A 27,519-nucleotide genomic window follows, 5' to 3' on the forward strand; every position below is an offset into this window, starting at 1 on the left:
GTTGCCTATTTTAGCATTTTTTGTCAGGAAGATTTTTATTCTCCACTATATTTCATTTAAAGTCTTTGTAGAAAATTCATTAATTGAGTATATATAAGGTCTATTTCTAAGTCTTTTTAGTTTTATTGAATGTATTTTTTTTTTCATCCTTACACCAATCTACATTGTCTTGATTAATGCACCTTATTCTAAATCTTAAAGTCACATAATATAAACCCTCCAATGTCGTCTTTGTCAAGATTGTTTTAGACCATTTGGATACACATGTTTACCTACATAATTTAGAATCACTTTCCCAGATTCTACCAAAAAACTGCAAAAAAATTTCATGGAATCACACTGAATCCAAAGGACACTATGGGACATCTTAGCAATATTGACCCTTGCAATATATTAACTAAATATATTTTTCACTTATTTAGATAGTTCTTAATTTCTTTTCATCATTGATTTTGCAGTTTTCTGTGTATAGGAGGTACAGATCCAACTCTGAGACAGATTAACTTGCAGAAAGCTTACTGCAGAGTGTTCTCTTGCAGTAAATACCTACCTATGGTGAAAGTAGTGGAAGCGAGATTGATTATTAAGAGAAGTTGGGTGAAAGGCATCAGCTCATCTGATGGGAATATCAAAGTCTGGGACAGACCTTCAAAGTTGTCCTGAACTGGAGCAAAGTGGCCAGATGTTTATGGCCCTGAATCAATCAGTTGTTGGTCTCAGGTTGTACCAGGAGGAGATGTAGCCTTGGATGAATTTGCTCTCTCTAGCTAAGAGCAGTGTGCAAAGAGGACTCACATATGACAGCTATCTGCTACCAACACTTCCAGCAGCTAGGAGCATAATTCATTCCTTCAGTACTAAAGGGCTGGTATGCTGGGTTGCACAGGACTGCATCTATATTTCACTATATTTCATCATTCGTGCCACTTAAATTCACTTGCTTCATGAAATTTCTGGGAACAGATCTATTAGGACTCCTATGGGCCTTATTTCCCAGAGGAAATATGTTCTAGGAAGTTTTGTGCTGAAGCCAACCTCTTGGCCACAACTGCTACTCATCATCTCCATCTTATTCTAGCCATTCAAGATTTTCCTCACCTTTGGCTAGAAAATAAACTCATTTAGAAACTTTACTTAGTGGTATGATGAAGAACCTCATATCTGAAGGTACTGAGAGCCTGGTCACGATGCCATTCTTTGCATGTGGCTGCTACACTTATTCACTAACTGGTAAGATTGTGCAAATTGGGCACCAAAACATGTTCAAGTGTGTCCTCTGAGCACTAAACTTGTTCCTCTGTTGTGTAACAGTAGCTCTAGCTCCTTGTGATAATCAAGGACACTACCCCTCAGGTCCATGATTCCTCTGTGTTTCTGCTTTTTTTTTTCTGGGCATGAGTTCAGAGTTCTCAGGTAATTGCCAGAGAATAAAATCTATTGAAACTCTTGCTGGTACCAATTACAACAGGTAACCATTCGGAAAATCAGGATCTGCAAAGACCTTTACTGAGGTCAGTGTTGCAAAGACCTGATGCAGGAGTTAAGAAAAGTGATGATAAGCAGGTAAACACTTTCACTTTTACATCTTGATTTCTAGACCCATGATTTCTATTAATTGAAGACATGGCATCATACACTGGTTGCAAATTAAGAGTATATATTGCATCCTTGAAGGCGGTGCTCATCCTCACATAATAACATATCTGAGCTTGTGCCTCAGTCACAACTTCAATAAGCCACTCTATTAAAAGGTCAGTCCAGCAGCTTCTGGTGGTGGTATATGCATTAAGATCAGTGGACTCCATTGTTGTGTGCCCACTGCCATACTTCTCACTGTAAAATTAGTCCTTTGGTTTTGCTTGCCCATTGTTTATGCTTGAAGATATAATGCTCTGTAGACATTTGGGTATTGGAGCTAGTTGAGGTTTTATGAAGCAGAAAATATACAGAATATATGTCAATGCTAGTCAAGATGAATCACCGCCAGGGTGAAGGGGGTCTAATGTTAAACTGACACTAAGTGGCTCTTTGGTGTTTTCTTCAAATGGTGCCATATTGGGAGTTGAACATTGTTCTGTGTTTCTGACAGATTGGATATATGTTTTTGTTAATTGGAATGTCTAGTCTACTGTCATTTAATATAATTATCAGGACTGGTTTGATTCATCCATTTTGAAGACACAGGGGAATGGGGGCAGTGGGGTGCTTAATCATCTGATTAAGGGGTGCTGAATCAAGGGGGGGGGGTCTGACAAGCCAGCAGCTTGAGGTTCTGCAGCCACAGCCCCAAATGCCAAAGTTGAAGGTGCGTGGCACCACGTGCATGGGGTGGGGTGGGGTGGGTGGGTCCTGGTCTTTGGCTTCTGGATTCGGACCTGATTTTGCAACAAACACGTCTCAGCCCGTCAGAAATCAAAAGCTCATTGATTCTTCAGTGTCAGGAGTCTGATGATGCTGATTAAGATTACGGAAGAGATTCAGGCTCTTCCAGCTAAGAAAATTTGACCATCTCTCCAAGAAGCTAAAAGTAACAAGCAGTCTGGAAAGAATTCACAGGAATACAGGGAGGACTCAGAAGAAAAATATGTGAAGACCAAGAAGGATGATTCTCACTCTGCAGAGGACAGTGAAGATGAAAGAGATCCTAAAAATGTGCACCAGCAACAGCAGGCAGCCTCTTAAGCAGCTTCCAGACACAGAGAGATGCTCATGGAAGATGTGAGCAATGGAGAAGAGCAAGAAGAGGAGTCAGAGGCACCATTCCAGGAGAAATATTCAGGCAGCAATGATGATTTCCTAATGGAAGATGTTGATGATAGTGACTATGGCAGCTCAAAAAAGAAAAAGAAAATGATGGTTAAGAAGTCCAAAGCTGAGAGAAAAGAAAAGAAAATTCCCAGACCCAGGCCAAAGGCTACAGTGATGCCAAGCCCTGTGAAAGACAAAAGGAAAAGCAGGTGGCCCCATAGCTTCAAAGGCTTCAAGGGAAAAGATTCATTCTCTTAAAGAAGAAGTCAATGAACCAGAAAGCCTTCCAGAAAAGAAATCCTCTGAAGGCCCTCCACTGGAGAAATCTGGGGACAAAGGGTCTGAAGATGAAGCCTGGTCTGGGGAGGATTGAAAAAGTGATGATGGTTTGGGAGGAGATTTTATTTAAAAAAAAGAAAAAAGAAAAAAGAGGGAAAAAGAAAGAAAACCTACTTACCATACAACATGTTTTCGGCTATGGCTTCACGCATGGGCTTTCAATGTTTTGTTTTGTTTTTTGTTTTGTTTTGTTTTTTTCCTTTTCTTGAATATAACATTCTCTCTCTCTCTCCCTCCCTCTTAAAGAAAATCATTGTATGTTTCATTATCTTTTTGTCTATTGGTTTTCTCTTTGCCATCACCCCTTTTTCTATTCCTTCCCAATGAAAGCCATGTCAACGTAATCACTGGATTGACTGCTTCGTCTTTTTATTTTTAATGGAAGGTATACCACAGTTGTAAAGCAATAAGATTTGAGATGAACGCTACAGAAATTTTGCTTTTTCTGAACGGTAGCAAGTTGAACAGCAATCAAAACACGCAGAAGGATTTTAGTTAAAAATGATTGCTGGACTTAGAAAAAATAAGTTGTCATCTAATACAAGATTATATATCAATATACACAAGTATAGATGTCTAAAAATAATCAGGATGTTGAACTTCCACTGACTGGGCAGTTAGGAGATAAAGCTGAATCCTGAATTGTTATGAAAAGTGTTCATATTTTTTGCCTTGGGAGCAGGGCAGAGAATGGTATTACCTGACCTTGTTTGAGACTGTGGGTTTTTGCTTTTGTTTTTTGTTTTTTGTTTTTAATTTCAAGTCACTTGTTATCCCAAAGAGAACTGGAACCAGTCCAGCTACAGTCTTTCAGGGACTTGAAAAAAGAAAAAAGGGGCGCCTGGGTGGCGCAGTCGGTTAAGCGTCCGACTTCAGCCAGGTCACGATCTCGCGGTCCGGGAGTTCGAGCCCCGCGTCAGGCTCTGGGCTGATGGCTCAGAGCCTGGAGCCTGTTTCCGATTCTGTGTCTCCCTCTCTCTCTGCCCCTCCCCCGTTCATGCTCTGTCTCTCTCTGTCCCAAAAAATAAATAAACGTTGAAAAATAAAATTAAAAAAAAAAAAAAAAAAAAAAAAAAAAAAGGTGAGGGCTGCCGAAACTTAAATCACTCAGTTTCCTATTTCACTTTATAATGGTTCATGTTTTTGAATATATATGTATGTATTCTGTTTCTTGGATAAAACTTTACCAAGGATCAGAACAAACCCAAAACCTAGAATTTAAATGGCAAGATCTGTACCCCAGAGTGGATTTCTTCTTAACTGACAACGTTTAGGTTTTAAGAAAATAAAATACCACTTAATGTGAACCTCAAATACAGACCTTTGAGATTTTCCCTTATAAAGACAGAAAATTGAAATTATTTTATGTCATAAATATGCACTCAGATGATCCCCCCAATAATATAATTATGATTATGGTTGGGTTTAAGTTTTCATTTTGTTATTGGTTTTCTATGTTACCATTTGGTCTTTCATTTTTTCCCCATTGCTTGGTATCAGGAGTTTGCTGCTTCATTAAGTAAATTGCCTTCTGTTGGATTATTCAAGTACCTTTAGAAATCCACCTATCTCCTATATTATATAACTAACTACACTTCCTTCATTTATCTTTATTTTAAAAACAAAGTACATCTGTAACTTATCACCCTCTGCTTCAAAGTAATGCTCTATCACCTCTTACTTAATGTAAAACATATTGACAATATACTTTTCCTTACCGCCCTTCTATTTCTGGGCTGTTGTTTCATACTATTTGCTTTTAAATATATTATAAACTTCAAAATATGATGTTATTACTATTTACTTTAAACAGTAGTCTTTTAAAAATTAAGAAAGTGTAAAAGCATATTTCAAATTAACTATGTATTAAGCATTGCTACTCTTTATTCCTTCACATAAATTGAGTTTCTATAGGCTATCTGTTCCTTCAAAAGAATTCTCTTGAACATTGAATTTTAGTCTGCTGCTAACAAATTCAGCATTTTTTTGACAAAAATGTTTTCATTTTCTCTTTATTTTTGAATATTTTTTGGTGCAATATATTGAATTCCAGATTGACATGTTTTTTTTAAATTTGAGCATTTTAAAATGTTGTTCACTGTCTTCTGAAATGTATAATTTCCTATTTAAAAAGTCAGTGGTTTCTCTTGTCAGTTTTTGCTGTGTGTCTATAATGTGTCTTTTTTTTGACAGTTTTTAAGATTTTTCTGTTTATCATTGAGTTTTAGCCATTTGACAATGATATACCTAAGTGTGCTTTCTTTGCGTTTATGTGAATTGTGGTTCTTTCATACTGCTGGATACGTGGGCTGATATTTTTAAAAACATTTTTACACATATTTACCAGTGCTTGATATTGACCTGTAGATAACTGAGGCTTTGTTTGTTTGTTTGTTTTTATTCTTTTAAAGTTTGTGCTTCAGTTTGCATCATTTTTGTGGACTGTCTTCAATTCATTTTATTTTCTTCCACAGTGCCCAATCTGTGCTTTTTTTTTTTTTTTTCATTTCAGACATTGTATATTTAGTTTTAGAACATCTTTTGGATAGTTGTCCTTTCTCTACCAAGATTTTCTCAGATGTTTATTATATCCATTTTGTCCTTTAAATATTTGAACATGCTAATCATAGGTATCAGTGTCTTCCTCATAATTCTGCTCTCTGTGTCATCTCTGTATCTGTGTCTACTGACTGTTCTTCATTTTTCCTGATTTATTCACACGCTTCATATTTTTGTTGGTATACTGGGTACTGTGGATATTATATTGCTGAAATACAAATTATGTGACCTCTTTTAAGGAATATTAAGTATTCTTCTGGCAAGTGATTAATTTATTCACAGATCAGCTTGAACCTGTAAGGCTTGGGCATATCTGGAATAGCCTATTCCTAAATTTGGTCTTTCTGAAGTCTGAAATAAAAGTTTTCTAGTTTTTAGTGAGGTTTATCTACTCTGCTTAGAACTCTAGTATTCTCAGCACTGAGAAACGTCTAGAATTTTCATTCAGCTCTCATTCAGATCTCTTTCAGACCCCAAGATATCACACCTTGAACAAATGCAACTTAGTGTTTCCTAAAAGAGTCTAAAGAGCCCCTGCAGGGTGCTGGGTGGCTCAGTCGGATTAAGCCTCTGATGCCTGACTTCGGCTCAGGTCATGATCTCATGGTTCCTGAGTTCAAGCCCTGCACCAGGCTCTGTGCTGACATCTCAGAGCCTGGAGCCTGCTTTGGATTCTGTGTCTCCCTCTCTCTCTGCCCCTCTGCTGCTCATGCTCTATCTCTGTCTCTCAAAAATAAATAAATGTTGGGTGCCTGGATGGCTCAGTCGGTTAAGCGTTGGACTTCACTCAGGTCATGATCTTGCGGTTTGTGAATTCGAGTCCCACGTTGGGCTCTGTGCTGACAGCTCAGAGCCTGGAGTCTGCTTCAGATTCTGTGTCTCCCTCTCTCTCTGCCCCTCCCCCGCTCATGCTGTCTCTCTCTTTCTCAAAAATAAACACTAATAATAATAATAATAATAATAAATAAATAGATGTTAAAATTTTTTTTAAATAAATAAAATAAAGAGCCCCCCGCAGATTTCTGGATTTCCTTCTCTGTGTATGTCTTCTCCCCAGCATTCTGTTTCATAAATGTCCATCTCAAGCAGCAGCCCCAAGTCATCATGAAAAGTTTTGTCCAGCAATTCTCCTGGTCTATATTTGTATCCACTTCTCAACCACCCAGTTTGGAAGGTATCCCTAGATAGGAAGCTAAGGTAAATGTGGAGTTTACTTAACATGTGTTCCTTTTTTTAAGGATCGTAGCTCAGCACTGTCTGTGCATTGATAGCACCATTTCATAGATGTTTATGGTTGGAGAGTAAGTCAGCACCTGTTATTCCCTAATGGCCATAATCACGATTTCTTTCCTTCCTCTGTAAAAACAAATAGCTACCTTTGCATTATGGCTTATTCTTTTCAAAGCACTTCCATGTATTATTTAATATGTTCTCACAGTGTTATCAAATGAATTAGCACTCATGATGATAATCAGGGAAGAAGGGAAGTTTTAAATTCCGTATTTTTTATGAGGATACTAGCCTCAAGGAGAATAAGTGATTTTAGCTTAAACCATCTGGATTGGTATTGATTTTTCTAATTTTTATTTCAGTACTCTGTCCACTGTGCAATGCTGTCTCAAGGAAAACCAAAATTCTTTACTTTTTAAGTATAATAACTTCTAGGTTTTTATTTTATTTATTCTATTTGTTTAAGCATATGCTTTCCCTTTACAAGTTACAATGTATCAGAAATCTGGAGATGTTTTACCATTTTTTTCCTTAGGTTTTTCCTTTCCTGGTTTTGCTTCTTTCACACATTCTAAGAAATTCAATGTTAGATGTGTCTATTTATTTGTATGACTGACCTTGTTAGCAAATTATATGAAAACATGAATGACCACTAGTTTCATTTTAATTACACTTTTGATGTGGATGTTAAAAATACTGACATAATTTACGTTTTTGTGATAGAATTATACTGTCCAAAGGAAGACATTTCATCCATCCTATTCTTTTTTTCTATTTTTATTTTATTTTACTTATTATTTTTTAAATATAATTTATTGTCAAATTGGTTTCCATACAACACCCAGTGCTCATCCCAACAAGTGCCCTCCCCCATGCCCATCACCCACTTTCCCCATTTTCCATCCTATTCTTAGTATAAAGTCACCACAGTTGTAATTTAATATTAATATGATTATCTTTATCTCAATCCCAGCACTATGTTTGACTTTAAGCCTCCAAAGGCAAGTAAAGACTATGCGTCTTGTTTAACCACGAGTCCTTGTTATAATAACTGGCTTATAATAGATGCTCATTAAGTATTTATTGAAAGAGTGAATCATGAATACTGATTAGTTCATATCTGGAGCTTTGCATTCAATTCTAAGGATCGCAGTTTAACAAGGTCATGACAAAATGGATGAAATAGAGGGAAGAATGGCCTGGATGGTCAAGGATAAAGAAAGAATGGTTGAAATTGAAGATATTAAGCTTAAAGGCTAACAAACTTTATATAATGCTACTTTATTATATAGTGCATTGTATAATGTATTAATGTGAATATAATGACTGATTTAAAATGTTTGTGCATATAATGCATGCTTTATGTATATATGGAATGCATATTGATGACTGCTTTAAAAGATTTGAAATCATCCTAAATAGGTTGGGAGGTATGGTAGACATTCTCTGTGGTACTTCGTATAAAAATCATTAGGCCTAGTGGGTGATGTTTCAGAGAGGCAAATTTTCAACTCAGTGTAGGTAGGGACTCTCCAGATAAAGATAGACAATTTGAATAAAAGGCCTTAAGGATATAGTGGGACCTATGAGGTTTCTTAGTTCTAGAAACTGAATTTGCCTATTGGGCATCATAGAAGCAATTTTTTAATCATCTTGGAAAACAGATCAGGTGAGCTTTACATTTAATCCCTAATTAAATGTGTAAAATGTGATTTCATCACTCAACAAATGTTTATTGAGCTCCCAATATGTGCAAACCCAATATGTGCAAAATAGGAAAAAACTTTATACTATAGAGAGTGCTTATTTTCAAACTCTCACTTCAGAGGAGATTGTGAAATTCTTTTCCTATACCCTTATTTGGAATTGTGGCTTGCTTTGAGAGGTGTTACTACCAGAAGTGTGTGATGCATGCAAGCACATGTACACACACACGTGCACACACACACAGAGGGAAAAAAAAAAGAACAAAGAAAGTTCCAGAACAGCTGTTGACTTGGCATGTTCTTTGCCAAAAATTAGAGTAATTATATTTTCAAAGGATTGTCAAGATTTAGAAAATAAACTTTTAGGACAAAAGATCATCGAAACAGAGATTGTGGAAAGCACGAAACGCTTAGGTAAGGAAGGATTGTTCCCTGTGACGTGATCTGAGAACAATCTATGTAACATGTTTAAGCTCAGTTTTTAAATTATACCCTTTCTGAAAGTTTTCCATTCTCTGATTTGCTTTGCAAAAATTTACAGAGGACCCAAATTGCCTCTTGAACTGCCATTAACAAATATACAGCATATTACCTCTCAGTTTGCAAATGCCAACACTAAGAAATTTGAACTTTCTCAACCTCAACAGCTTATAAGTATACATGAAGTCATATACATATCTAAATTAATAAGAAAGTTGTCTGGGTGGCTCAATCGGTTAAGTGCCCAACACTTGATTTTGGCTTAGGTCATGATCTCATGGTCAAGGGATCAAGCCCCATGTCAGGCTTGGTGCTAGGTGTGGAGCCTGCTTAAGATTCTCCCCCTCCCTCTCCCTCTGCTCTTCCCTTGTGCATGCTCTCCTCTCTCAAAAAAAAAATAAATAAAAATTTAATAAGAGAGATGATTGTCCTATCTAGTAATAAGACATATGCTTTAGCTTCTTGCAAAGACTTTGGATTCATATATGTTAGTCTTCCAGGGTCTGAAAATGTTTAAAAGTAAATACACATGTAGATATGCAACTGGACAATTTCAAAACCTGCCCTGCATGGTGTAGCCATTCCCTGCTGTGATGGCCACTGTCCAAGCTAGGGGTCCTCAGATCTGGAATGTTCTGCCACTTCTCCTTGCCTCTGTGTTGGGTTTATCCCCTGACAAGTGCTCCAGTTCCTCCATAGACAGTGTACTTACTGTTTCATAGGTGCGGTGAGCACCTTTATTGCTCTGTACTACCTAGATCCAGCATCTCCTTTCCGAAGGTGCTTCCACTCTGCTGGTGTGGTGTCGCGTGCACTGGCATGACTTGTTTTCCACTTCAGAGTGTGGCAATCTCTCTGTGGCTTTTCTGGGCAGAGATATCATCTGTTAGTGGTTCCTTCAGCCCTATGGGACCCCAAAGCAGTGTGGAGACCATGGAGGAGATTATAGGGAAAAGTTCCCTCCTGTTTTTGAGGTTCAAACACAGTGTTTCTTGGGCCCAGGTATGTGACAGAGTTCAGTAAATCCACCCTTTTAGTATACCCTAAAATTTCTTCCTCCTTTGCATATGGATATACATTCAAAGATGTGGGCCAGCAGCAGATTTCAACAACAGCTCTCAAACTGTCCTGAGAATCTCTATTCCCTGTTAACTATTAGGGTCTTATGACTAAGTCAAAGTCATGGTTACATGATCCATGTTAGATCATGTAGATTTTTCCTCTAGGAGAATTCTTACCCTCCATGTAAATACATGCTTCTTAATTTTGTCCTATCTATCTATCTATCTATCTATCTATCTATCTATCTATCTATCATCTATCTATCTATCAGTGTTTATTTATTTATTTTGAGACAGAGACAGAGACAGAGCAATGGGGGGGGGTGCAGAGAGAGACTCCCAAGTAGGCTACACACATTGTTAGCGCAGAGCCCAATGTGGGGCTCAATGTCACAACAGATGGAGACCTGAGTCAGAATCAAGAGTCAGATGCTTAGCTGACTGAGCCACCCAGGCGCCTCTGTCCCATTTATAATCCTCCAAATGCTCCGTTATGTCTAGATGTCCAAGAGTAAACACAGTATAGATATACACTGTAAGGCAGGATATAGGATACAGTAACATTTCAGAAGAATCTCTGATGTTCAGAAACCATTACTAGACTACTTGAATTTCCTGGTGTACATTTAGAAATACTCTATAAAGCATACATGAAGCTCAAAGGAAAGAGATTTCATGTCATGGAAAAATCAAATAACTATGACTGACTATAAAAATAATTATAGGCTGATCTTAGTTTTTTCTTTTTTCCAGAGTATCTGCAGTGTTTTCTCATTACTTTCTAAAAAAAAAGCTAGTACTGATTGGGTAAAGAAGGATCCATTTCCTACCCTGTCTCCTACCCTTGTAATATGCTCATTTTGGGGGCAGATAATCTTGGAACTGCTGACTCCCTACACCAAGTGTGAATCATGGCACTAAGTAGGAATCTGATCTTTGATTAAATGATCTTCCTACTGGAAAATCTGAACATACGATATCTTGATAACACCTTTTTTAAAGTAAGTAAAATTTGTGTTCATTACTGGGAGATTTTATGAGTGGCATTATAGTTTGGATTTATCCAGCACTTGCTCATGCATTCTCTCTCCCTCTTTCTCTTTCTGTATGCGTGTATCCTTTTATCCACACACACACACATACGCATGCACACACACACATTATATACATAATCTGTATATGATTTTCTTTTCAGATACACTGTTGGCCTTTTTAGACATAAACATCAAGAAATATTAGGCTAGGCTAGACACAAAGAGGACACCTGACTTTCATAAAGTTCACAAATGTAAGCGTCAGAGAGGAAATGAATTTAGATAATATATTCTTATCTCACTAAGGGACATGTTAGGTAGGGTGCATTTCTTCCTGATTACTTGACTGATAGTCTCTTTCCATGTCTTATGCTATGAAACAAGGGCAATATCCAAGTGTTATGGACTAGATATTTGTGTCAGTTTATATGTTGAAACCTAATCCCCAATGTGGTAGTATTGACAGGTTGCACTTCCCTATGCTTCTGGGTGTTTGGGGTGACCATATTGTTTTACCCTGATGAATAATATGTGAGGGGAGATTATGTTTGTCATTTCTGGGCAGAAATTTAAGGAAGCTATGTGTTTTGCCATATTGCCCTTTTTTCCCTGTCTCAGTCACATGGGATCATGTGTTGAGATGGAGGTTCTATCAGTCTGTAATGTGGGTGACTATGATGAGCACAGTCTCCATGCTACCCTGCAAGGCATGGACTAGGTGAGTAAAACATAAACTTTGCTTATGAAAAGCCACTGAGATTTGGGTGTGCTTGTTAGTGCACAGCCTAGCTTATCCTGATTAGTATACTCATTAATGTAAATTAAAAAGCTAGTTTCTTGGCATATGATCCCATTTAATTTACAATCACTTATTGAAATCTTCTGTGCATAAGGAACAGCACTAGGTATTCATTTGAGATGCAGATATAGAAATCAGTAAAACTCAAGTCATTGCCTTTAAGATGCTCGGACTTTATTCTCTGGAGAGTTTGACCCTTAATAGCAGAGTACAGGTTATGTTATGCTGCGTAATTCTATTATGTACGTTGGAAAATAAGCATAAGAATTATCAAGGGGTAGTGTAGTCTTTGTGTGTGTGTGTGTGTGTGTGTGTGTGTGTGTGGTGGAGGGGGAGGAGATGTAGCAAACAAGTCCCTAAGTGCAAAGCAGAGGAAATGCAAATTCAAATGATACAAAAAAAAGGCAGAAATTGGTAGAAGGTATTACCAAGGATTGGATGTCTACCTAGGTGAAATGAAGCCAATAGAGAAGGGGAAGAATTAGTTGCTTCAACCTGCAATATTAGGGTTCAATGCAAATATAAGTGTAGTAAGAGATCTGGGGTGGGAACTAGAGTTCCAGAAAGAAGAACAGTCAGGAACATCTGCTGTATAAAAGGTGGGGGTTAGATAGGGAAGCTGTAGCCCAAATGCACAGAAATACTCCAGGTGAAAAGAGGTCATGGGCCCAAGTAGACAGTGGGCAGCCAACCAAGTTCCTACAGTATATGACACTAATGTAAAAAATGGGGTCTATCTTGGTACTACCATTTCCTTGTTATTTAAATTTGAGCCTGTTACCTAGTTTCTTTAATTCCTTAATCTGTACAATAAGAATAATTTAATTAGTGTCTACCTCGTAATTGTCATGTGAGCATTAAGTGAAGTAATCCCTATAAAGATTATATGATGGTGTCTGACAGATACTAAGTGCATAGCAAAAGTGAACTATCATTTTTATTACGGCTACCATTGTGTGATTATCCTTTCCCTAGAGTTCTAAACAGTGAGTGTCTTGGGTCACAAAATTTGGGTGACTCCATTAAAAATAAACATGTGAAATAATACTGAAGCCTGACTGATTTGGTGGAACCAATGTGCAATGTTAAGCCTAGTAATTAAGTAATTATTTTTCTTTATTTGCTTGATGTCCGGTTTCATCATTTTGATTATATGGAAGTACATTATTTGGTTTTCATAGAACTTTAGCAATTCTCTCTAAAGGGGAAAGAAAAGCTTTTGGTGAAGCCATTACAACGGTTCCTTTTTCTGATTTTTATTTCATCCTCTTTAATCCATTATGGGTTTTTTAATTCATTCCGTGTATTTGGTTAAAACCTTTCTCTTTCTTCCCACTTGCTTCCAAAAATGCATTTGCTATTAAACTCATTTTGTAAATGTGATACACTGATATGAGTTTTCTGCACATTTTTATGATGCTGACACCAGTGAATACTAAGAGGAGGTTGAAACTGTTGGGGTTTTATGTGACTTTGATGACAGATATCGTTAAGGCTTTCTTTTCTGCTTTATGGTTTTAGCAATGGTACCTCTTTTTTCAAAATGTGAAAGATAACGTTTCTATAATGTTAAGAAGAAGAAACAGTGATTCGAAAGAATAAGCAGACACCCTGGCTCTAAGAAATGAAGGCGTAAGAAAAATGAAGGGTACAACTTAGATTTGACTAAGGGTGTTTCAGGGCTCATGTCTGTTTTTGTCAATGATTATTTGGGTAATAAACGCTTTATCTTCTCTCATGACAAACCCAGGCCTGCTTCTGAGTCAGACGTTCGGCTAAACAATGACCAAGTATTTTTAATTCTTTGCTCTCTTAAGGGTTGTAAAAGAGAAAATGACATCTATGTCTTTGCATATGTTTAGTTTGAAGTCATATTACAGAAGACTAGTATTTGGAGGGAAGAAGGGATTTTTATAAAAGGAAGGAGGCAGATGGGTAGACAAATTACTGGGAATGTGTAAAGGCTAACTAATTTGTGCAATAAGAAAAACACTAATATTTAGCAGCGGTGCTCATCTTAAAAACTGTATTCCTCTTATGCCTGTCTCTTCTCTCTTCTTTCTAAATATGAGGCATGCACTTTTGTTTATGTGCCTATTTAAAATTCTCTCATTTATTTACATGAACTTTTGTCCCCTCCCCCACTCCCCCCCCAAATCCGCTCAGATGTGTTGTATGTCTGTGAATTATACCCCAAGTGTGACAGACGATGACTATTTGGAGGATGCCAAGTAGCAGTTGCCCTAGCAACAATAACCAGGGGATGCTTCTCAGAACTTCTGTCTCCTCTCTTCCCAGTCATTTTCCCTGTTTTGAGAGTTAGATAACGTGGTTACCAGAATTAGTGGAAGCTGGTTCTTCCCTCAAGCCCACCCGCACCCAGCATAATGAAAGAGAAAACTCAGAGATGTCTGCCTCTTTCTTACTATCAGGGGAAATTGAGCATACCTCTGCTCTGCAGTCAAGATTGAAAGGAGACACACTCCTAGACGGAAAAGAGCTGTGTGTCTCATACCCTAATAAGTGCTTGATGGTAGGGGAATTGTCAGAACTGCTACTGAAAACTACTTGTGAGGAATGAAAAAAAAATCATTGTTGAATTTCCACACGTGGGCTAAAAGAAGAGTATGTAAATTGACTGCAAGTTGCTATGTCCTGCAAGTAGACATTTCTGGGCTGTTCTGAATCTGATGTGGCAGATTTCATGTTACTTTCTTAAATGAAGAAAACCTAAAACAATTGGAGTGTCATCTAGATAGTGAAATGGAAAACTTGGTTTAGTTACTAATGACTTTATTGATATGTATATCCTCTCCCCCAAATAAATACTCATATTAAACATAAAGAATGAAGTGTAAAGAAAATACTATTTGGCTAGAGAAACTGAGTGGATTTCTGTGAAGCAAAAGAAGCTTAAGTTTCCGGGTCTCTCACTTGCAAAGGCCCCTTCCAAGTCCCTGTCTGTAAATTTGCATTTGTAAATACATTACTATTATTCTTAAAAAGCCACTTTGATTATATGTACTCTAAGCTCCACAAAGTCTGCATCCATCTCTCAAAACAAGAGGAAATATAAGTGACTTATTTGATCACATCTTCTTGCCTTTTTATCACTTTTTCTGATATTTACATTTGCAACCTTGTAGCTTTGTTTTGAATCCTCATGTCTGCTTTTACTGTTTTATCTTTTGCTTTGGGAGATATTATAGATCTTCCATTAATCTCAAACTTGCACATTTTTAAACAAAAGCAGCAAAAAACATGGAGTGTGCATACACCATTGTACCTTCAAAACCATTAAATAAAAATTATGAGTAGAGAAAGAAATGCTTAACGATAGCAAATAAACAGATCTAGTTTTATTTATTTATTTATTTATTTATTTATTTATTTATTTATTTATTTTAATGTTTATTTATTTTTGAGAGAGACAAAGAGACAGAGTGTGACGAGGGGAAGAGAAGACAGAGAGGGAGACACAGAATCCGAAGCAGGCTCCAGGCTCCGAGCTGGCAGCACAGAGCCCTACGCAGGGCTCGAACTCAAGAACAGTGAGATCATGACCTGAGCCAAAGTTAGATGCTCAACCGACTGAGCCACCCAGGCGCCCCATGATCTAGTTATTTTTAAAAAGGTAATTTAGGGGCGCCTGGGTGGCGCAGTCGGTTGAGCGTCCGACCTCAGCCAGGTCACGATCTCGTGGTCCGTGAGTTCGAGCCCCGCGTGGGGCTCTGGGCTGATGGCTCAGAGCCTGGAGCCTGTTTCCGATTCTGTGTCTCCCTCTCTCTCTGCCCCTCCCCCGTTCATGCTCTGTCTCTCTCTGTCCGAAAAATAAATAAACGTTGAAAAAAAAATTTAAAAAGCTAATTTATCTCTTTACCATGCTATTTAGGGTCTATTCTATGTAATTTTCTGTGGCACACATCTGATTGCTGACTGGAAGAAGTTTCTGTATAATCTCAATGATAAATACAATTAAATAAGTGTTTAATGCAGGTTTGTTCTGAATTCTTTTCCCATATCCCTTGAATGAACAGTTTTCATCATATATATGCCAATAATATTTGAAGGGTATGCCCCATGATGCTTTAGGTGTACATCAAATAAACAGTATTTTATAAATAATATACTAGAAATTTTTGGTAATTATTTGAACCTAATACTTCATGATAACTGTTACTCTGGGTAACTAGTCATGGTAACTACCCTTTGAAAGGTATGGTAAAACTGAAAAGTCTTTGTACTTCTACTAATTACATTTAATACCATTTACCTTTTGTAGAAATTCCAGTTCCTCGACCAAAACGTATGCTTCTAAGAACAGGGTCTATATTTGGATTTTATATCCCAAGAACACAGAACCTTGAACCTAATAGAATCTAATGTGTATTCCTTTTTAGTTGGATCTTACATAATGAATTTCTCAAGAACGTTCCTCTTAGACCCTATAACTTACAGGGCTGATCTTGTGAATCCCATAGTAGACACTATTTATAAATATAAATATTTATCTTTATAAAAATATAAATATTTAAAAGTAGGTAATATATTCATGTAATTCAAAATTTAAAAAGTACAAAAGGAAATATGTGCATTGAAAAAATTCCACTCCACTTTTTTCAGAGCTATTTTAGGTATATGCAAACAAAAATATACACATTCTCTTTAGCTTAGTATATAAACTGTACGGTCTTAATATTTTTTTAACACTTTTGTAAATTGGCTCATATATGCAAACAAACAAAAAACTGTGTTTTCATTCTATGCTATGGTTACATTGCATCTAACTTATTTATATATGTAGTATAATTTATTAAACTGGTATTTTGTTGATGGATATTTTGGTATTTTCCAAATCTTGCTTATTGAAACTGCATTGCAATGAATAACTTTGTACATGACAACACATATTGTACAAATGAGAAAAATACCATAAGCCCTATTTCTATTTCTGAAATAAGGGTCAAGAGTTACATGTTTTTATATATTGACAGATATTGCCAGATTGTTTTCCATACAGGTTGACTTAATTTATATTCACAATCAAAATACTCGTTTCTTTTATTCTTACTTACAGAATGTGCTATCAAATTTTCAGTCTTTGCCAATAAGTAGGTACAAAAAACAGTCACTGTAGTCCTAACTTATATTTGTTTCTATATTTGGAGGTTATACTGTTTTCATATGTTTAAGAACATTTGAATTTATTTTCAATTTATCATAACACTGTTTATCTCCTTTCTTGCACGCAGGCAATCTGTAAATATTGTACTTATTTATTTATTTCTGTCCTTGGTCATCATTCGTCTTTTTGATTATTGTACAGGCTCCTTGAAGGTCAGTACTTCACTTTCTTGTTCATCACTGACTCATCAGCTCCAGCTCAGCACCTTCCCCAGCAGGCATTCTGGAAATACTGTCGGACGAATGATTTAGTGGAATAATGTGAGCCCACCAGAAGGTCTCTAGTAAGTTGCCACGGATCTCTGTCCTTGACGCTATGCCCAGTTACCTCTAAGTCTCCTAAACAGTGTCCTTTATGATTATTTTGAAAGTTTGCTGAGCTATTTGAAATAGAATTGAGAAGCACAATACTTAAAGAGATTCCTACTTAATATTTTAGAATATGACTTCCTTATTTATGGCTTCTTCAAAATAACTAAATTGCAATCATACTTTTGTTTTCCATAAGGGAGAAGGTTCTCTAATGGGAATTTGAGGTTACTTAAATTTTTTCATACTTTCATGGAAAGGGAAACAAAGATGAATATGGGAAATAGGTAAGGAATAAATATGTTTATTTACAGACCTCAATATTGTATATTGGGAGCTGAAAAACTTTTCTGTGAAGTAGCACACAAAGTTTGCTACACGGAACTTTGTCATTGAATAAGACTGTAGAGTTTTCAGGAATGTGATTGTTTTAAAAATTAATTGTCAATTAAAATACTGGGTTCCAAAGCTTGCTTGGTACAAAGTGTTTAAAGGGCATTGTCAGTTATATAGAAGTCTGACTTCATTCTGAGCAGGGCCATACCCCTGAGATGTTGTCTTGTTAACTGATTTTGGAATTTGCCCAGAAGAACCCAGAAAAGGGAGACTGGAGATCTAGGTAGTTGGGCAAGACGGGTTTCTGATTCTAGGAGAAGACAGAAGAACCTTGTAATGTGTCTTGGGCAAAAAAAAAAAAGCAGGCATGGGTAGTATACTTAAAGAGACATGCTACTTTATAACCCGTTTTAAGGTTTTTCTTTTCCCCCCCTGCGTTATAATTCCTTGATGGAATCCTCAAAACTTCAGTTCAATTTCTCAAACTAATATAGTCTCAGGTAAACTGCTATAGGTAAGCCAAAGTGTGGATATATATTCATGACTTGGGGTGAAATTGTACAAACAGAACAAGATCAGCCAAGAGAAACAATGATGGACAGAAGCAATTGTTGAAGAATCCCAGCTGGTCAGAATTGAGAGATGACAAGTAACAGCCTAGATGTATAAGTGCAGACCACATTGTGGGGACCTCAGAAACAACAGAAATGGGGTCTGAACTTCCTGTATTCATGAAAATGGGACTTGGATTATAGTTAAATGGTAACAAATAAGCATAGAAGACTGGGAAATTTGGGGTATATGCAAATGTGGTTTAAAGACATTGCTTATGGATATTTGTTACAGGTCCTCAGTGTAGTTCAAGAGTGGTTCTTGTCTCATATTTCAGTGCTTACTTTGTACACTTTCAAAAAATTACTGCTACGTGTTCATGTGCATTAGTATTTTTTCCCTAACCAGATTATAAACTCCTTGAAAAAATAGGGATTAATTCTTATACATCAAGCTTATCTCTCATTGTACCGAACATGATAACCAATATTATGGTGCTCAGCATATGTTTATTGAATGACACTTTATTGGACAGTTCTTTTTTAGGACTATATGGCCTATGGCTTCAGATGATTCTCATCACCTGAAATAAGATCTTAAATATGTTTTACATCTCCGTTCTTATGATAATGTGATCTTTTCACTTACGATGGGTTTGCTTTTTTTCTTTTCATTACCATCCTCACTTAACTTTGAATGTCTGGCCCCCTCAGTAACACTTGAATTTCAAGATTCCTTATAAAGAACAACAAGATAACTGAACTGAATTCTTCTCTTATGCTAAAATAAAATCAACAATGAATTCATATCTCAAATCTGTGCTCATGTTTTGGGCATAATTCATGAATACTTAAGTCCACATGTCCTGTGGCTATCCAGAGATTTATGCAAACATGAAGTACAAACATGTTTTAAAGTTCTGAGCAGACCTGTGACCAGCTCACACATCTTAAGAAATCTTTTTTTTTTCCTCCCAAAGGATCCTGTTCTCAAACTTTTAGAAGTTTAACTTATTTAAGTGTTCTCAAAGCTGTATAAATTACACTTGTTTCCTATGACTGAAAAAGCTTACCAATTAACAAGTGAATAAAATAATACACATCTGACCTCCTCTATGGGGTGGGAAGGATTGAGGAGAGGAGGAGAGGAAAAGAAAGCAACTGATTCCTCAGTCCGACACACACACAGTCCCCTCACTGACCGCATTACTGAGTTTGATCAGAAATCCTGCCTGCAGCTCATGAGTTAAGAAAACAAACCACCCCAAGGATGGAAGTGTTATTTACTTTTCTAAACATTTTCAAGAATAACACAACCAGTACTTCCAATCAGGCTGGGCATCCTAGGTGGCTCCATCATAGTTTTGAATAGTGAGTTTCCAGGATTGGTAGCAGAGAAAGTCCTTCTTAATAAAAAATTAAAAATGGAGGAGAGGGGGGAGATCAGGGGTTGGTTATTCCCTCTGCTTATGCACAGCACGTTCCCAGAGACTGTGCAGCTGACGCACAGCAGACTTTTAGTTTTTGTTCAGGTCTGGTTTTGATCTGCAGTGTTCAGGGATAAGCAATTCCTTTCAAGTTATTTGCAAACCTTGTCAAAGTCTGATTGCAGCATGACATTGATGACAGACTGATTATTACTTGTCTCAAAAAGCAGTGTAAGAACATATTGGCTTTCATGCCAACATCCAGCTTGTCATTAGCGTACCGTGCAAATGGCAGCGGTTTTATGCCGGAATCCTGGAAGCCGAGGCAAAAGGAGGAGTCTCTGTTTCTATTGGTTCTGGAAAGATTTCAATGAAATTTTAGGGACAGTTTTTGTTAAGTGAAATTCCTTAGACGAGTGGTCTAGCTTTGAAGTGCCGTTGGTTATCTTAAGAGACATTTGTTCCGATAGGCTAGACAGAAAAAAAATAAAGAACATATATAAAGTAATATTAAAATACAAACAACTTGTTTTCATAAAGCAGATCTACTAAAGCTTAGAAGTGAATTCTGTTGCAAAGCTGTGCTTACTTGGAAGTGCAAAGTACTAAGCTTTGGTAACGTCTCAATAAATTAAGTCAGATCCAACCAGATGAATAAATTATCTACTGGGGGTGTGAGTTTGGCCTTGCGGTAGGTACTTTCCTTTCTGAAACCTCAGAAGCTCACTCGCCTTAGGGAAGCATATGTGTTCTGAATCCTTTCCAGGAATGAAGAACTCTCTAATTTCAATTTTATTCAGGAGTCATGAAAGCTCCCTACAGGCCTCCTTCATACTGAGGGAAAAGTTACTTGCTGGCGGCTAACTGGTAGTATCAGAAATCCTGATCTTGTGTTGCCTCCTCACACATGTTCCTTTTACTATTTCTTGCTTCTCTTGGTAGAAAGGTAAAGCGATAATCTCATTAGGCTACAGCTGTTCATTCACAGAAGGAACAGCCACCTCAATATCTTTATTTTTTTATTTTTTATTTTTTTATAATTTTATTTATTATTTTTTTAATGTTTATTTATTTTTGAGACAGAGAGAGACAGAGCATGAATAGGGGAGGGTCAGAGAGAGGGAGACACAGAATCTGAAACAGGCTCCGGGCTCTGAGGGGTCAGCACAGAGCCTGACACAGGGCTCGAACTCACGGACTGCGAGACCATGACCTGAGCCGAAGTCAGCCGCTTAACCAACTGAGCCACCCAGGCGCCCCAACCTCAATATCTTTAAAAAAAAATTAACCCTATAATGAGATAACTTGCTGAAGTTCATTGGAACTTTTAACTGAAAAGCAGTATGTGTACGTGAAAAATTTTAAGTTAAATGTGTAGAATGGTATTTGATGAAAGAAAAATATATCCTGAGAGGGAATCACTGATATGTACATGTATATGTTTATTGTCCCCTGATTTTTACATAAGTTTAAGTAGAACTCAACACAGTATTCTTACCTATGTTTTATTCTCCTCACAGTATCAGGAGCCATGGAGATAGGACTTTAGGTAGTCCTGTATTCCTATCTTACTTGGGATGGTGAGGTTCCAGACATGACTGGAGTTGACATTTGATTCATGTAAATCTGATACATTTGTTTATGAATATGCTTGAGCTGGTCCATGTTGGTTCACAGTTTTCTAAAAGAGATAAAAGTAATCATTACAAGAATAAGAAAAACTAGAACTCTGATACATTTGAAATGGTGTGTGGTGGTTAATTCTAGGACAGATGGAAAAAGAACACTCTACTCTCACCCTGAGCAGGACCTCAGCTGGCCTTTCTATAACCCAAAATGATCATCACCTTTCTCATCTTGCTCAGTTACCATCATCCTCAGAAGGAAGTCTTGCAGGACGTGGGAGCTCACATTTCTGACTTGGAGATTGTAGCTGAACCTCTAGCTGTATGCAATTGGCTTCATGTAGTTAAAACCTCATTTCCTTTATCTAAATAAAAATATCCAATATATTTTGCCCGTTGGAATCTATCAACCGCCTCACCTTTGTAATAATCATTCAAGTGCTGTGCTTTTAAACCTTTCCCTCCCTAATCAAGGTTATAAAACAGAAGCTTCCAGTTCAAAATGGCAGACTCAGTATGCAAATCTAACTCCCCTACATTCCTAAATCTCAATAAAATGAGAAATAAATATTCAAAAATCATAAATATATTTTAGAATCTGAAAATAAAAAATCAGAACCCAGAACTAGATTCTTTCTGAAAATAGAATTATGTGGTTTTATGTTATGAATATGATAGTTAAATTTATGTGTCAACTTGGCTGGGCCACAAGGTGCCCAGATATTTGGTAAAATGTTATTCTGAGTGTTTGTGTTTTGAGATGAGATTAGCATTTAAATTGGTGGATTCTGAATAATGCAGATTGCCCTCCATAATGTGGGCTTTATCTAATCAGTTGAAGGCCTAAATAGAACAAAAAGACCAGCCTCCCCAACACAAGAGATAATTCTACAGCAAGGGACCTTTCAACTTAAACTGGAACATTGAGTCTCCTGGATCTCCACCTACTGGCCCACTTGGCAGATTTTGGATTTGCCAGCCTCCATGCTGGCTTATTATGAATTCCTTATAATCTCTTTCTCTATATATACACCTCCTGTTGGTTCTGTTAAACTGGAGAAACTTGGCTAATACAATGGACTCTATTAGGCAGAGTTAATAGCCATCTTAAACACACACAGTGTTAGGTACATTGACAATGAGAGTTGTTTTTCTTTTAAAGTTGGGAACTTGTTTAAGTATCGAGTTGGCAGGTAGAGAATAAGAATGGGCAGTGACACCAAAGTCCAGATATGATAATCAAAGTGATAGGTTAAAATCATGCTTACAGTCTAGCTGACAAAGTCAACTGTGTTTGTATGTGTCTGTGTGTGTCTGTGTTATATCTTATCTATTATCATCTATATAAACAGCTCATATCTGAAAGCTTACTGTGCCAGGCACTGTATTGAATACATTACATAGATTATCTCATTTAATTCTCACAACTACCCTATAAAGTAAGTACTATTATTATGTTTATTTAACATATAAAGGTAAATTTTAACATAGTGAATTAAAAATTAAATATAATGAATAATGTTTCTAGGCTTACATAGCTACTATGATCTGAGATTTCTGACACCATTACCTGGAATTATTTGGTCAAAATTACACAACTAGTAAATCATGGAGCTGAAATTAGATTTCAGCTAATTTGAAGTCAAGAGACTTCAGAGACTTCAGAGACTTCAGAGACTATGCTGTTAGTCACCATGCTCTGTGAAGAATGGAGCCAGCATATCTTTAATAGCAAACCCTGATTAGGACATTACCAGGAAAGAAAATATGAGCCAAATTCTCTCATAAACATGTTCACAAAGAATTCTAAGTGAAATATTAGTAAATTGAATCCATATATGTATATTAAAAAACCTAGTAAATAATAATGTAGTGTGGCTTACCAGAAGGTTGTGAGGTTGGTTTTTAACACTCAAAAATCAATAGTATACTTCACAATATTAACCCTATAAAGGAGAAAAACAATATGGCCTTTTTTTATCTTACTTTTTAAAAAAAATAAGTTTATGTATTTATTTTGAGAGAGAGAGAGAGAGAGAGAGAGAGAGGAGAGAGAGAGAGAGAGAGAGGAGAGAGAGAGAGAGAATCCCAAGCAGGCTCCATGCTGTCAGTGCAGACCTGGTCATGAGTCTCGAACTCATAAACTGTAAGATCATGACCTGAGCTGAAATCAAGAGTCAGACGCTTAACCAATTGAGCCTCCCAGGTGCCCTGAACGTGATCATCTTAATACATATACAAAAAGCATTTGATAAAATTCCATACCCAGTCATGAAAAAACTCCTAAGCGAATTAGAAGTAGAACAGAATTTCATTAATCTAATAAAATATATCCAGAAAAGAACTTATAGTCAGTATGTTAGTTTGTAGTAAGTATTATTATCTTTTCCCCAGGGGTGGAAAGTGACAATGGTCGCCATTTCTAATTTTATTCAGTATGGTACTAGAGCCAATGCAATAAAGCAACAAAACAGGTGTGCCTGGGTGGCTCAGTTGGTTAAACATCCTGGCTCCTGATTTTGGCTCAGGTCATGATCTCAGGGTTTTGATATCAAGCCCTGCCCACTTCAAGCTGGGTCTGGAGCCTGAGATTCTTTCTTTGTCCCTCCCCAACTCATGCGCATGTGTGCACACAGTGTTCCTCTCTCTCTATCTCTCTAAAAAAAGAAAGTAAAAATAAAAAAAATAAAGCAACAAAGCAAATTAAAGTGATAGAGATTGAAGAAAACTTTAAACTGTCATTATTTGAAAATGATATGGATATGTACTTAGTTTAAGAGTTCAAAAGAATGTACAAAAATGATTAGAATGATGTCACTTTAATAATTCACTGGATATAAAATCAATACACAAAATATAATTGCATTTCTATAAATTAGCAGCAAATATTAAGAAAGAAATTAATAAATGCCATTTATAATAGCACAAATAAAATCCCCAGATACTTAGAGTTCTAATGAGAAACATTCAAGTTCTCTGCATTATAAACAACAAAAAAGAGTGCCAAGAAAAATGTTTTAAAATCCAATAAATAGATGGATAGAACATGTTCTTGCATTGAAGAGCTCAGTATTAAAATGTAAGTTCTTCCAAAATTAATATACATATTCAGTGTTCTCTCAATAAAAGTAACAGAAGGGTATTTTTTTTCCCTTGGTTTTGTTTGTTTGTTTTTTGTGGAGGAGGGGTAATTGTCCTGCTAATTCTAAAATATGTATGGAAATGCAGAGGACCTAGAATAGCATGGCAATCTTTTTTTTTTTTAATATTTAATATGAGAGAGAGCACATGCATGCAGGGGAGGAGCAGAGAGAGAGGGAGAGAAGAGAATCCCAAATAGGCTCCATGCTGTCAGCACAGAGCCTACCATGGGGCTTGAACCCATGAACCGTGAGATTGTGACCTGAGCCGAAATCAAGAGTTGGTGGCTTAACAGACTGAGCTACTGAGGTGCCCTGCAAGGCAATCTTTAAAGGAGAACAGATCTGTCTGCATTGTACTGACAGAGATCCAGTCTTATTATAAAAGTGAAGTAAAACAATGTGGATTGAACGGTATTGATGTAGAAATAAACAGGCCAATAGAACAGAGTAGGATATCCAAAACCTGACTCAACTCACACATATGGTCACTGTGACCACTGATTTATCAGAAAGATGCCATAGTGTTGAATGCAGAAAAGATGGTGGTTTTAATAAATTACTGAGTCTAATGAATATCAATTTGAGAAATAAGTTGGTGTGTACTTCACACCATTCACAAAATTGAATTAACAATGGAATTTAAACATAAATATGCAAGGCCAAAAAAAGACACTTCTAGAAGAAATTATAGGAGAATGCTTTCATGAGGTTATGGTAGGAAGATTTCTTAACTGGGGTAAAAATAATTGGCTATCAAAGAAAAGATTAATAAGTTGAAATGCATTTAAATGAGTTAATTCTCTTCATTAAATGATAGTAGTAAGAGTATAAAAAATCATATTATCAAATAAGACAGGATAATTGTATGTATTATATATATATCTTATATAAGTTTTATAATTTATATTTTATATATAATTTATATTTTATATATTTTTATATTATACTTTATTTATATTACATATTATTTATATTTTATAATTTATAAGTTATATGCATATATAATTTATATTTTATAATGTATAAGTTATATGCATATATAATTTATATTTTATAATTTAGAAGTTATAATGTATAACTACATGTAAATAATTATATCAGTATATATGTAAAATCAAAGGACTTCTATACAAGATATATAAAGAATGCCAACAACTCAGAAAAAAAAAATTTCAGTTTATTTATTTATTTTGAGAGTGAGCACAAGCAGTGGAGGGGCAGAGAAAGAATCCCAGGCTCTGCAGTCAGTTCAGAGCTGGATACAAGGCTTGAACTCATAAACTGTGAGATCATGATCTAAGCTGAAATCAAGAGTTGGACACTCAACCGACTGAGCCACCCACGCACCCCGAGAAAAAGATTTTAATGAGCAAAATGCTTGAATAATCACTTAACCAGAGAGGATATCCAGATGGCCACTAGGCATATAAAAAGTTCAGAATCATTAGTCCTCAACTAAATATATTTATAACCTCAATACAATAACACTACACCCAGGGAGAAGGACTAACATTTTAAAAGGCTAAAAATAGCAAGTGTTAGGGAAGATATGAATCAAGTAGAATTCTCAAACACTACACAAATTAATACCCCAATTGATAATTGCTTTGTTGGAAAATTGTTTGGTAGTATTTACCAAAGCTAGATACACACATAATCAATTCCTCTCTGAGTTGTATACACAATAGAAATGAATGTTTATGGCAACAAATAGCATGTACAGTAACATTCCCTAACTTTATTTATAGAAGTCCCAAACAGGAAACAACTCATTTATGCAGAATCAGAAAAATAAATAAATACATTAAGGTATATTTATAAAATAAAATATTTAGCAGCAATGAATAATAATTACAGTGAACACCGACCGATACTATAGAAGAAAGAAATTTCTTGATAGGGGTGGGAGGGTCAGTAAGAAGTATGTGTGTATTGTTTCATAAGGAACATTTAAAATTATAAAACATATTTCATATTTGAGCTTACTGAATATGAATTAAAAGCTGCAGGACTCCCATTTTGCTAATGTTGATGTATATACAGCAGGACAGCCACCAGAAATATCGCAGAGCCAAAACCTGTCCAAGTCAAGACTTCAAATAGGCCTCAGCTGAAAGTATTCTCACCTACTAGGCTTAATAAAGACCATTCTCTGGAACCTTACACAAACAAGCATATGCATTAGTCAGTGCATGAGATTCAGTGGAGAAGACTTGGCAGAAAGACAAAAAAGAGTCTCCAAACTTCTTTGGAAAGTGTTTTGCCACTTATCCTAAAGCTATAACTCTGCCAACTGGAGTCAGTGGGCTATTATAAATTTATATATGCATTTAATCTGCCTGGAGAATTTTTTTACTTATATGTATATCAACATTTCAAAACAACCTTTTAAGATACAGAATCTTCCAAGAGGAAGGTTCTTTATAAGTGAGAGGCAGCTTTCCTTCTGAGGGACAGCAATGACTAGTTTGTTTGAGTACAAAACTGACAGTTGGAAAAGTCTGAAATATAATTCTGGCTTTTCTACTTCCTTAGGTTCGCCATACAGAATAAACACGAACCTGTTAAGCAAGCAGAATTTTGGAAGACGTACATACACATTTTAAAGAAGAGCTGGAAACTCTACTGTAATAGGGGTTAGGGAAATCCCTTGACCATTATTTGAGTGACCCTGTCTGATTAGATCTGGATGGAAACCATTGGCAAAATTAGCACACAGACTTCATGAGGCTTTGCAAAATGAAATGAGAATGAGATAATAGGATTCTGTAGAAAGAGTACACAGTTATGTGAAATTGTTTGGCCTTTATAATCTGAAAGGAAAGAAGTTTAAAGTTTTGCAAGTGAGTGATTTTTTTAAGTTAATGGAAATTAATGGAAAAATTAATGAATAATGAAGTAATATTATAGCCTGAAAGAAAAGTCTTACAGAAATTAATTTTGTTGCATTATGGAGGAGGCATCTTAGCCTTTTCTAAGTCTCCTATA

The 27,519-nt window shown here is 36.2% G+C and overlaps 1 protein-coding gene and 1 pseudogene across 1 annotated transcript in view; both read left to right on the forward strand.

The window, feature by feature from the left end:
* Positions 1-27,519, forward strand: part of LOC123380048 — a 443,229-nt gene that overhangs the window by 335,422 nt on the left and 80,288 nt on the right. Inside the window, exon 5 of the mRNA XM_045037315.1 lies at positions 17,283-17,424. Within this exon, the coding sequence (XP_044893250.1) occupies positions 17,283-17,400 (118 nt within the window). The 3' untranslated portion in view covers positions 17,401-17,424. The remainder of the gene's footprint in view (positions 1-17,282; positions 17,425-27,519) is intronic.
* LOC101093882 lies at positions 2,324-3,860 on the forward strand (annotated as a pseudogene).

This window comes from Felis catus, chromosome C2, assembly GCF_018350175.1.
Source record: "Felis catus isolate Fca126 chromosome C2, F.catus_Fca126_mat1.0, whole genome shotgun sequence".
Taxonomy (NCBI): Eukaryota; Metazoa; Chordata; class Mammalia; order Carnivora; family Felidae; genus Felis; species Felis catus.